Source organism: Lycium barbarum, chromosome 12 (assembly GCF_019175385.1).
Source record: "Lycium barbarum isolate Lr01 chromosome 12, ASM1917538v2, whole genome shotgun sequence".
Taxonomy (NCBI): domain Eukaryota; kingdom Viridiplantae; phylum Streptophyta; class Magnoliopsida; order Solanales; family Solanaceae; genus Lycium; species Lycium barbarum.
The window spans coordinates 86,494,057-86,506,593 of record NC_083348.1 but is presented as its reverse complement, the minus strand read 5'-3'; the positions used below and the strand labels follow the sequence as shown (position 1 = coordinate 86,506,593).

The window sequence follows — 12,537 nt, the reverse complement described above, 5'->3', positions numbered from 1 at the left end:
GCTTCGACTTGAAGAAAGTATGAATATTCTAAGGACTCTATAATGGTGAGAAATTTCTTTATATACTAAGGACTCTATAATGGTGAGAAATTTTCCTTTTATTTCATTAAACTCACATGGTGTTAAACTTTACTATTATTGGCTGTGAAAAAAGGGCCATTCAGAACTTACTTATAGAGTCACAAGGAATATCACTCAAGAGACTATAATTTAAGTCCTAAAATACCAGAAACTAATTCATATAGGTGTCCCTTTTTAGTCTTCTCTTGTTAAATGTTAAGTGATCTTTCATTTAACATTCTTGTGTAAACTTATATCAGAAGAAGACCTATTTACTATACGTTCATAATGAGATGTACAGTTTGGAACCTCCTATTTAGAAAAAACTTTTCTATTTTTGGGTAAATCGGAACTCATCATGAAAAAAAGAAAAAAGGGCGATCGATTGAGCTGAAAGAGTTGTGAAAAAAAAAAACTTTTACGATGGGAAAATGTCAGCTGGACAATGCGATCTTTTGCAATTTTCACCTAGATTTTTTTTTTTTTTTTTTGCATCTTTAGCTATTGCCCAATATTTTCTCTTCAAATATTCTTTTAAGTACTGAAGGAGAGGAGAAGGAGAGGAGAAGGAGAGGAAAAAATGACAGAATCCAATAACTTTGTATCGGACAATTATGTCGTTCAGGAATAGAGAATATGGATAACAAATGGAATATATTTCATATGGATAACAAATGGAATATATTCGATTTGTTTGATAGGATTAGTTACAAGAGTTCGTTTTCTTTTTAAAGTTGAGGAACTTTGTATCGGACAATTATGTCATTCAGAAAAACTTTTACGAGTAACTCTAGATAAAAGACCTCTAAAAATTCTTATTTCATATCCATTTCATTTGATCCTATTTCGTTTATACTGCTGGGTTCTAAGCCCAAAAAAGAGGGCATTTGATCAATAAAACTTCTGGTATTTCATATAGAAGAAGAATTGAAAACTCTTACCCGTCTTTTTTTAAAGTGATATATGAGAACTTGAAAGGATACAGACATCATACCATTCTAAATTTAGTCTGTAGGACTGAAGAATAGATCGTAAGGCGAAGTAAAAAAAAAAATAAAAAAAATTAACACTATCACAGTTATATACAATTTGTGGATTGTAATCCTTACCCTTTCCCCCAATATTAAAAGTTCATGAAATAGGATGAATCCTGAACTAAGATGATCATCTCAATATAGGAAACCACCTGCACTCACTATATACACCAAATAATGTACTTAATTATAGTAGGAAATAAAATTATTCGAAAGACACATTTCATATTATCATTGGTTTGATATAATCAGTAAATGCCGTAAAATTTATTTTACTTATACTACAATAAAAAGGATTTGAGTTGAATAGGAGGCAGCTTTCATTATCCAATAAAATTGTTCCAAATTGATTTTATTACTTTCTTTTTTAAGCTTCTCGAAACTGCAGTTTTTTTGCTAAACGCCTAGACCAACAACTTGCATTTCTTGTCTTACATAACCATGTAAAGTCAGATTAAAATCATTTAATCTAGGACAAAAATAAGAGTTCTAAACCACTCATAATGCTTGCTATACCACTATTCAAATACTCTTTTTAAGATTTTGAATTGGATTTCGGCAGAACCAAATTAGAAGGAATAGCTTATGAGTTTGACACTTGCATTTAGATGGCGTAGTTGCAAGATTAATAATTATACTTAAGCTGGAGTTCATGGATAAAGCTGCATTTACTAAGCGCTATGGATGAAGCAAAGGAAATTGAATAAATGTCTTGAATTAAACTAACTACATAGTAAAATGCAACACCAATTTATTCTGACGAAGCACAGCAATCACATGTAAAAAAAAGAACACCATGGTTTCTTTTCTTTTGCATTGTCACTTTGGCCAAATGACTTAAAAGTCTGTGAGACCTAATCACCATCATTCAAGTTACATGATAATACCTGTGACTCGTTTCTTTTTTCTTTCTTTATGATTATACTGCTTATTGTTACAAAACAAATGCGTCATCGAACCAGCATTCATCATCTTGCTCTTTGTTGTGAGATTTTTGCGCTCAACGTCTAAGTTTTCTCTTGCTTCCAAACAGCCAGAAAAAACTTCAGCACTCTTCAGATTTTCCAATGTCACGTTTTGCTGAATTCAACTTCTCAACTTTGTCATGTGGCCTCATTCCAGTTTTCTCGTCCCTGATCCACGTATCACCATTTGCAATGGTCAAAGGTCTCACCAACTGCAAGAGAATCATCGCATGGTTTCTTTCTCATAATGCATTAGTTCAGCAAGAGCTCAAACATCTCTTTGTTGTCTTCCTTGAAAATCTCAAAGCTTCTCCAAGTAAAACACATAGAAAATGCAGCATAAGGAAAGGTATCAAACTCCATCGTCCACTTACTTTCTCTCTTCCGCCTTTACGAACATCATACAGCAAATAAAGCCAGCTGAAATACATGGGTATCCCAGTGCAACACCTATAGATATAAATAAAATTTTGCATCATCAGCATATCTATGTATTAATTTCCTTTGAGAGGGAGAGAGAGAGAGTGAGGGAAGGAGCTTACCAGAACTCCTGTTTCTTTGTACTAGAGAGTTACAACAAAAGGTGGAGCATCCCTTCGTGGCCCAGCTACAGAACGATAGACGTATAATTTATCAGCGAGGTCATCACTATTCTCATCTTTGATAACCTCAACATTCAACCTAGGCCTCCCTTGTGCAAGCATTCTACAACCATTCATGGTGACACGGCAAGCTGACATCCAAAGACACCGCATTGATTCATACTTCTCCATTCCAGAAAGAAGTGCTGCATTTCCAAACGGACAATCCCTTATCTCCAGCTTCCTCAGCTTAGAACACCCTTCAAGCACGCACTGCATACCCCGGTCACTGCTCCCAGCAAAAGCCACTGAAAGTGTCTCAAGGTTTTTGGCATACTGCCCGATATACTCAAAGGTCAGGTCAGTTAACAGCCCAGAAACAGAAAGCCTCTGGAGCTTTTTACAAGTCTTGACCACTGCACCAAATGCCTCATCCATGGGTTCGTTTGTCAAGTAATCTGGCTGGCCAGGATTCATTATGCAGAGACGAAAATGAGTGAAATCAGGGCAGTTACGCACTATCGTTGCAACAGCAGCATTAGTCATTTGCCGGCAGAAATAGAGAACATATTGAAGCTTAGGACAACCAGCAGACACAGCCACAAAGCCCGACTCCGTCACTCCATGGACTATATCCTCCTCGAAAGGGTCGGCAGGGAATACTCGCAGTTCTTCAAGCAAAGGGCAGTTGGCTCCAACGGCCTCTAATCCCTTATCTCGAACAGTGTCAAGGACCTATAACAGCAAGATCAGGCATAAACACCTTGAAGATAGGAAAATGGAATTACCATGATAAAAAAGGTGATTAGCATCTCTGGAATACTTATCCCCCAGAGAAAACAACCACAGAGCAGTTTAAATTAAAAAGACGAAATAGTGCTAACTTCAGTAGACAACAAAGAGAACAAGGTCGGGCATTTATTTTCTAGTAAATACTTGGTGCTGGAATGGAAATATTTTTGTTAACGACTACAGCTGCAATGGAAATCTTTGTTATCGCTCCTGTCTTTTATTCTGAAGAGTACAACAGTTCCTAAGAAGAAGAACAAGTGCGCCTCTATGAGCACACAAACCGCCCCCGTGATATATCAGCTGAAAGATATAGTGTCATCAGACAGATTATAGTGAATATAGTACCTCCTCCCCCTATTACTAAAGTGATAAACAGGTAATATATCCTCTTAAAAGCATGCAGATAGTCCTGATCAATCCATCATGTGAGGCTGAAGCTAACATTCATCCCAAACAGGAATTTTATTAAATGTTAGGGAATAAACACACGTAGATGGGAAAATTAAAGATCTCTTCGTGTCATCCCTTGACAAAATGTCAAATGTTAGGAGTCAATACCTAAGACCTCATCACGAAAGGATTTATCACGTAAAACGTTAAAAAGTCTGAGCTACATCCTTACCCAAAGGCGTCTTAAATTTGGGCAATGAGCAAGAAGCTTCGAAAATTCATTACTCCGAATGGTTGCATAGCTCAAGTTGAGGAAAGTCAGGCTAGCACAGGCTGCATAAAGAACCGGTAAATATCGAGTCGCTTCCCATAAACCTGAAAGAGTGTGGAGATGTTTGCAGTTGCTGAATGCACTTTCAAGTTCTGCATACTGCCGACCAGTGAGCTCTGGAACGAAGGGTCCTGTACCCAGCTCCATCAGCTGAGGAGCCCGGACGAGCAGGCGTTGCAATTGACCCAAGGTGACGTTCTTGTTCAACTTCAGAACCCTCAGTGATTTGCACCTACTGACAAGTCTCTCTAAAGCATCGAAACTGAACTCACTGTTTAGACTAGCAAAGTTTAGCACCTCTAGTGATGCAAAGTCATCTGGAAAACAACTTAGCCAACTACCAGTAAAGTCATCAATCCCATTCTCCTGAATGTCCAGCTCCGTCAAGTTCCTGCCAAGGAAACCAACATTTAGATTGGTATTGCAATTAAGATAACTTGGATTCATGCTGATTAAGCATCAATTAAGCGCCACAAAACAAAATGACATTCTGGAACTTTGTGACGGTATAAACACGGAAAAATCAGAATCCTAATTGCATGGGCCATCAATGAGCAGTAGTCAATACCTTCCTTAATTGCTAAGACAACAATCAAGCGTGACAGCTTCATGAACCATAATAACTCAGTCTTGCTATAAATCTAGGCGACAATGTAACAGCATATATACTGAGTAATATACTAGTTGAAGCTCCATGCATGAACAGGTGTAATAGACATTAACAAGTTAAAAGATCAAAAATATAGTATGGAATCTAGGTTAAAGTAGAAACTCTATATTGACCAATAAAAAGAGTTGTTTGTGCCTAACAATGACATCAAGGAATTCCCTCAATTAATGCTCATTAACAGGTCAATGTCACATCATGAAAGTAACATAAAACAGAAGAGGAAAAGAAATCATAAAGTGGAACAATTCCAGTTTCCACTTATACTTTTTCCCTCTTTTTTTCCTTCTTTCTTTTTTAATGTGTGCATAACAAGATAAACAGGCGTATAACATGGCCCAAGCCAAGAACATGCCACTTTATTTCTTCACCCACAACAATTGAAAATACAAGGTTCTTAACCATTCCACATCCAGACACATGGGTCTACTGTTTTGTCCTCCATTACTTCAATAATTACCTTGGACCACCTAGTTAAACACTACTGTTTCCTCTATCTGCCTTGAGAGAATTCTAAATCCTCCATAACAAAACTAAGATCTTAACTCAGATGCTAGAAATACCAGTTCCAACTAAAATAAAACTATTTCAAGAAAAAAAAAGGTTTTTATCCAACAAAAAAATATGAACTAATGCATTTGCTACTTGACATAGTTAACAAGATAAAGATAGACAAGGAAAACAGATGATCTTACTTGCAGTAAGTAGCAATGCTACTAATCCCATCAGTGCTAAAACCATCACAACTCAACAAAGAAAGAACCTTAAATCCATGAAATGATTTAGCCAAAAACTCCAAACTCTCATCAGTAACAGCCATTCTCTTCAACCTCAACTCCTCAAGAAAGGGGTAAACTCTAGCAAAAACATCAAGCCAAACCTGAACATCAGCACCCCAATTCTCTGGAACCAAATTAAAGTCAGAAAATCTAGGCTTCCCTTTAAGAGTAACACTCTTAATCTTAGGAAATCTCCTTGCTACAATCTCAGGAGTGACTGAATAACAGTTTCCAATAAACAACTTAGTCCTTGTCCATCTCTCAGCATTATACCAATATTTGCAAACCAATGAAGCTGAGTTTCTGTCTTTGTGGGATTCCACAAGAGACAACACCTTCTCTAACACCTCATCTGGAAATGCTGTCGGCTGAGTTAACTCGGACGAGTTCGATAAATCCATAGATTCCCTTGGTTTTTTCAAGCTAGGATTCATTTTCCAGCTCGCTTATAGATTCAAACAGCTCAAGAAAACTGCATTGACATAAAAACAATTGTAAAGATTAAATCTTTATCCCATTTTTTGACATACAAACAATTGCAAAGTTTAAATCTTTATCCCATTTTTTGAGTTAAAAACAATTGTAAAGTTTAAATCTTTATCCCATTTTTTGACATAAAAACAATTGTAAAGATTAAATCTTTATTCCATTTTTTGACATAAAACAATTGCAAAGTCTAAATCTTTATCCCATTTTTTGACACAAATTTTTTTTTTGCAAAGTTTAAATCTTTATCCCATTTTTTTGACACAAAAAAAAATTGCAAAGTTTAAATATTTATCCCATTTCTTGACGCAAAAACAATTGTAAAGTTTAAATCTTTATCCCATTTTTTGACATAAAAACAATTGTAAAGTTTAAATCTTTATCCCATTTCTGGACATAAAAACAATTGTAAAGATTAAATCTTTATCCCATTTTTGACATAAAAACGATTGTAAAGTTTAAATCTTTATCCCATTTTTTGACATAAAAACAATAAAAAGTTGTGAAGTTTAAATCTTTATCCCATGTTTTGACATGCAGACAAATTATAAACAACAGATCCCAGATATAACCCTCAGTTGATAAAAACTATGTACACACACACATACAATCAATTCCATAGAATAAAACTAATTTCCAAGAGTAGGAAAGGAAAGGAAAAAATGATTTAATTTTGAGGCACCTGAATTTCAAAAAGAAAACATCATCTGCAATCAGTTGTTACTAGTCCAGTTTGGAGCTTCAAGAAAACAAAGCAAGAGAATATCTCTTGAAGACTGGAAAAACAAAAAAGGCTCAGAAATAGCAGAACTTTTCTGAAACTCTACTGAAAAAGCTGATAAAGAATGGCCCAGAAAAACCAGCTTAAAACCATGCTTAAATGAATTTTAACACAAGAAGGGAAAAAAAGCCAGTAAAATTTCACAAGAAAAAGCTGGGTTTGTGAGAGAAAAAAGGGAACTGGGATTGAAACAAGAATTGAAAAAGCTGTTGGCTTTTTTTATTATTGCATACCTCAGTCTTGAAAGTGGTGTAAATTTGTGGACACTTTGGTGCACCAGAAGAGCCAAAAACTCCCAAGCCAACCACTTACATAATATAGCAAGCCAATTATTCCCCAAAAAGAAAAACCTTTAATATAAAGAGAATACTTACTTAAATTTCATAGATTTGTTTACTACTACTTTTTTTAAAGGCTTAATTAGCTTACGTAAATTTCATAGATTTGTTAAGTACTATTCCTATTTTTTAAGGCTTAATTATATTTACAGCCCCTTAAATTTGCCAGCACCTGAACACATAATAAAAATATTTCTCTAATACACTCTCGATTTAAGTTTTAAAAAACTTTTGTCTATATTCTCAAGCGTTAATTATGTAAATACGTTAAACACTTAAAATATATCACATTCTTTAATTATATGTATTTGTCCAAGCCTATTCCAATTGACGATAATATGTATATTTAAAAAAGATGACATATTTTATATGATTTACTTAGCTATAATAAGCGCAAAAAAATAAAAAATAAAAATTGGAACCGTATATTTAATAGGAATATTTTTCAATATTCAGATGTTCAATTAGAACAAACCTGCGAGTGTCTAATTAGAATTTGCTCCTAAGTTTATTGGGTTATCATGTATTAAGCCTCTATTAAATTTCTAAAAGTACTGTAGACATACATAAAGGTTATATATAATAATAATAAGAAGTGCACCATATGTGAAGCTGACAGACATGGCAGGCGAACGAAACCTAACCCTCTACAGCGTGGGGACAGTGGTGTGAGCTTATTAAATCACGAAACGTGTACATAGTCACGTTGGTGCGTACATCATTCACGGCGCATATTAGACAAGAGCATCTTTTTAACGGTAAAATGGGTAATTTTGTACCTTTGACCCCTCAATTTTCTTGTATTTCTTCCATTGCTTAATCTGCTTATCAATTTTAGGAAAAATTGTTTTAGGAAATTTATTAAACTTGTTTGCAATAATTTCAAATGCCTGCAATCTTCTATTTGTCGTATTTAGCTCATTTGGCCAAATAATTATCAAGGGTAGGTGAGCAGAACATGAGAACTGAAAAATAGGTAGGAGTTCGTCGTAAATATCTACACGTAATAATTTCTGGGGATAAGTTCAACTTCAACCTCAAATAATTTGAGTTGACAATTACTCACTTTTCCCCCAAATTTATCTAATATTTTTTTAAAAAAATAATAATCAAATATTATACAAATGCCTACGACTCTCATAAATATTACGTGTTACTAGTAATTTAACTAATTGATTTACAGGCCAGAATACAATGCTCTATATAAATTCTAGACCTTAAGAAGAATTAATGTAAGTAGATAAAATTATATGGTCTATGTGATACAGTTGAAAAGTCTTCTACTGTTACGTTTAAATTAAGGTGATAATTAAAATATCAGTCATAACGTAAAATTTTAAAAAATCATTTATTATTCATTATTAAGTATTAAAAGTTTTATCTTTGAAACATGAATTATTATTGGGAACAACTAATAACAGCAACACTCTTTTATGTTCATTCGTTACAAGTTAAGTTCATATCTAGTTCATTAAATTCTATCTGATTCATCTGTACTTTAACATAAAACATAAAACACTTAACTAATTGAGCCATTTATGTCAATAAAGTTTAATTGCTTTTTCAACCCCAACTTTAAATTGTTTTTTAAAACTTCAACCAAACATTATTCAATGGCTTACAACGACTCTCCTCACATATTTTGTACTACTAATAATTGTAATTTAACTAAGCAATTTATAGGTCAAAATACAGTCCTTGTGACGCCCACAAAAGAGGGCAAGCCTATGAAGAAAGGTTCACATTACATCTTAGGCGAATTCTACATCCGAATGGGAGAAGAAAGTTAAAATCTCATAAAAATGAGTTTAAAATCAACTGTTGAGACGTCTTTTGAGTTAAAATCTAAGGGACAAAATCGTGCGGGGCCTAGACCCACAATTGACAATACCTTAAAGGCTCGTTTGGTACCTGGGACAAACGATAATTAATTCTGAAATTAAATTTGAAATGAATTTATCTCATGATTGAGATAAAAATCGTAATATAAATAATTCTGGTATTGTAGTATTATTTTTATCTCTGTGAAAGGGTGGATAACAAGTCCGAAATAATTAATCCTGGTATTACTTATTCCCCAAACAAACGACTCCTAACAGTTGGATCATGGCTGGCTATTAGAGCCCTCTACATAGATCCCATACCTAAAAGAAGGATTCACGTAATGAGATGAGATTTTTCTAAAGTTACCCTTAAATTAAGGTGAAAATTGAAGTTAACATTAGCATATATGATTTCGTTAATGTTGCATAAAATAACTAAACAAGATTGAAAAATAACTCAAAAAGGAAGACACAAAAATAAAGATTTGATGGGTGATGATACAGCGGACGCTAATAATTACTCATAGTGTAAAATAAAATACTTCATTTATTATTTGCTTATTAAGTGTTGGAAATTTGATATTTGAAACATGAACCTTTATTGATTACAACAGTAACATTCCTTTTTATTAATTTGTTACTAGTTAAATTCATATCCAATTCATTAAATTTCTATCTGATTCATCTATATTTTAACTTACTCTAAAACATAAGACACTTAATAATCAAGCAATTTTCTGTTAACACTCAAAAAAATATATTGTAATTGTTTCATATTTGGTATTTGGGGTAAACCCTCCAAAAACGAAATTAGGCAGTGTAAAACTAGAAATGAGATGGTGCAAAGCAAGATTTTAGTTCTTCATATGTATTTTAAAAAGATATATATAGAGTGTATTTTATTAGACACTTCACAATATTTACAAAGAGCTTCATATTACAGCAAAAATCCTATACCTCAACCATCAGATCTTGTAATTTACTCATATTTACGTGTTTATATCAAATCAAATAACTCAATTCCTATAGTGATAATATTAAATTAAATCAAATAATTCAGTTTTGACAGTCAAAAATCAAACTAAATGTATGTTTAATTCAATCATAATTAAGCGAAAAAATTACTCATGAAAAAACACATCCAAATCCAAATACAAGTTTTTCATCATGTCTTGTTGTCTTTACTAGTCTCCACACACATATGCCAATTTTTTATTTTTTATTTTGGAAGGGTCTCCATATAAACATGCTTTACTCTTCCATCTATAAACACAACATCTTGCAGCTGTCCATTTAAAATTTACAAAATTATGTGTTCTTAATTAATTCACACTTGAGAAAGTGTTTAAGTTCAATTTAAAAGATTATTAGTGTCAAATTAATTTAAAAAATAAGTTGGTGCAGAAATAAAAGTAATTAACAGCTGGGGATTGCCGACATAGTTTGAGCTGGCCAAAGGATGAGGGGGCGCACGTGAGGGAATCACGTGATTCCCTCCTTAAACCGCACGAGTCGAGGATGTAACAAAGGAATAAATCATAAAGAGTTTATTGAGGCATGTAATCTGCTGAGGAACACAGCTAATCATCTCGAATCTCCATAATTTCCTTTCAATTAATTAAATTAAAACAAGAATTTCAACGAAAGAGAAAAAACAAAATCAAGTAAGTACAAGTAATTTTAATTAATCGATTTTAAATGGATATAGCTGAGCAATCTATCATCGACAGTTGTCCCCTTAATCCATCACGTTCTTCTGCTTCACCATTACAACAATAAAACAACGTTAGTTTGTTTGGTGATGAATAATATCTCAATTACAAAAAAAAAAAAAAAAAATGAATACTATCTCAAGTTTGAGTTTTTCATAAATTTTCTGTACGTATAAAACTTCTAATCAAGCTTTACATCGATGACGACGTTAAGTTTACCCTATTAATAGCTATTTTAATATTCAAATTCTTATTATTTTTTAGTATGTCAATGGAATCCGATAACAAATTATTAGTTTTATATGGAGTATCAAATAAATAAAAATATTGTGATTAGTTTTCTTTAATGATGACCACTCATCGGCCGAGTTTTAATACTATTATGCCGTACTAGTATATAGATAAAAAATTGGCATCCGCCATTCAGTTCCAATTTGAATAGTGCATCTTTAAGGATTCTTTTCATCTTGAACTACACATACAATATATATTTTCAACACCTTTGGTCTAAGATAATCAAGTTTTGCATATACGATCACAAATGAATAGTAAATATGATGATATTCGACATATCATTATATAATTAAGGTCTAAATTTACCTCTGTGAGTTGTTAAAATAATTAGTTTAAACTATGACTAGCATATAATTAATGTTGACCCAGTTCACTTGTATTACACAACTTAAATTGCATTAAATATAGACGTACCTAATACATAAAGGATGCTTATCTATGTGATGTGGAGGATTTTAACTTTTTTCTACATCACCTCCTAATCAATTGACTCAACCTTACACAATCTAGATTGTTTATTAATTAGCTTGCCCCTTATAAAAAAAATTTGCTAGCTTTTCTATGTTAGTTCTTAATTGTGACGCTTGGATCATTTAAAGTTTGATTGGTTCGATTTTGGTTCTTGATAAATAATATATGTCCATAGATTTGATTTTCCTAAATGACATGATATATTGAATACATCTCAGCACAAACGAAAGTTTTTAACTTTTTTTATAAATTAGCCAAGGCCAAATAAATTTTTGTCCTGATTAGGTGCACTGCCACCGATGTAGCCATTATCAAACATTATGTGCTATCTCTTAGCTTTCTAGAAAGCAACAAATAACTAGGCTTATCCAATTACACCAATATTTGAACATGTTAGGACAACTTCTTCCTTGTCCACAATACAATCTAGGATTGAGGACGTGTCACTCGATTGTTTAATCATAGGGATAAAAAGAGGAAAGAAAAAGGAAACAGTCAATGTTGTGGCTTAAGAGCCCGTTTGGATTGGCTTATAAGTTGCTTATAAGCTGTTTTTAGCTTTTTTAAGTGTTTGGCTGACCAGCTTAAAGTCATTTTATGCTTAAAATAAGCTCAAAAAAATAATTTGACCCATTGAACTTAGCTTATCTAAAGCAGCTTACAGGCATAAGCCCATCCAAACAGGCTCTAACTATCTTTTCACGAATGAGGGAGTGCCAAATAAAGAAATAATTTGCAAGATAAAAATGAATTCGCTGGAATTATAGAGAAGGAGAGGTCTAAAAGATGGGTGAAGAACTGAAGATTGTGGGAGATCCGGGGTCAAAAATTGATACAAATAATAAAAATTAAGTAATTTCTTTCCATATGTTAGAAATATTGTACGCAGAGTTAGATACTTGAAAATGTAAAGATTTATACAAGTCATGTGTGTTGTCACCACTTTATGAAAAATCATTAGGTATGAATATGCATGTCTCAGAAATTAATAATCCATCTCCTCCAAAAGTTAATTAATTTCTTTCTATTATAA

General features: G+C 33.0%; 1 protein-coding gene across 3 annotated transcripts; it reads right to left on the bottom strand.

Moving 5' to 3' along the window:
- Positions 1-1,874: 1,874 nt before the first annotated feature.
- LOC132621074 (protein TRANSPORT INHIBITOR RESPONSE 1-like) lies at positions 1,875-7,256 on the bottom strand. Of its 3 annotated transcripts, XM_060335210.1 has the most exons (6): positions 7,100-7,194; positions 6,768-6,861; positions 5,516-6,071; positions 4,055-4,544; positions 2,602-3,375; positions 1,875-2,509 (listed from the first exon to the last, which is right to left on the bottom strand). In XM_060335210.1, exons 3-5 carry the CDS (start codon positions 6,031-6,033, stop codon positions 2,623-2,625), a joined length of 1,761 nt encoding a protein of 586 aa, XP_060191193.1. In that variant the 5' UTR covers positions 6,034-6,071; positions 6,768-6,861; positions 7,100-7,194; the 3' UTR covers positions 1,875-2,509; positions 2,602-2,622. The 3 variants fall into 3 exon arrangements, with proteins under 3 accessions (XP_060191193.1, XP_060191192.1, XP_060191191.1); XM_060335209.1 differs by lacking the exon at positions 6,768-6,861 and having other exon boundaries at positions 7,100-7,256; XM_060335208.1 differs by lacking the exon at positions 7,100-7,194 and having other exon boundaries at positions 6,768-7,076.
- Between the last annotated feature and the right edge of the window lie 5,281 nt (positions 7,257-12,537).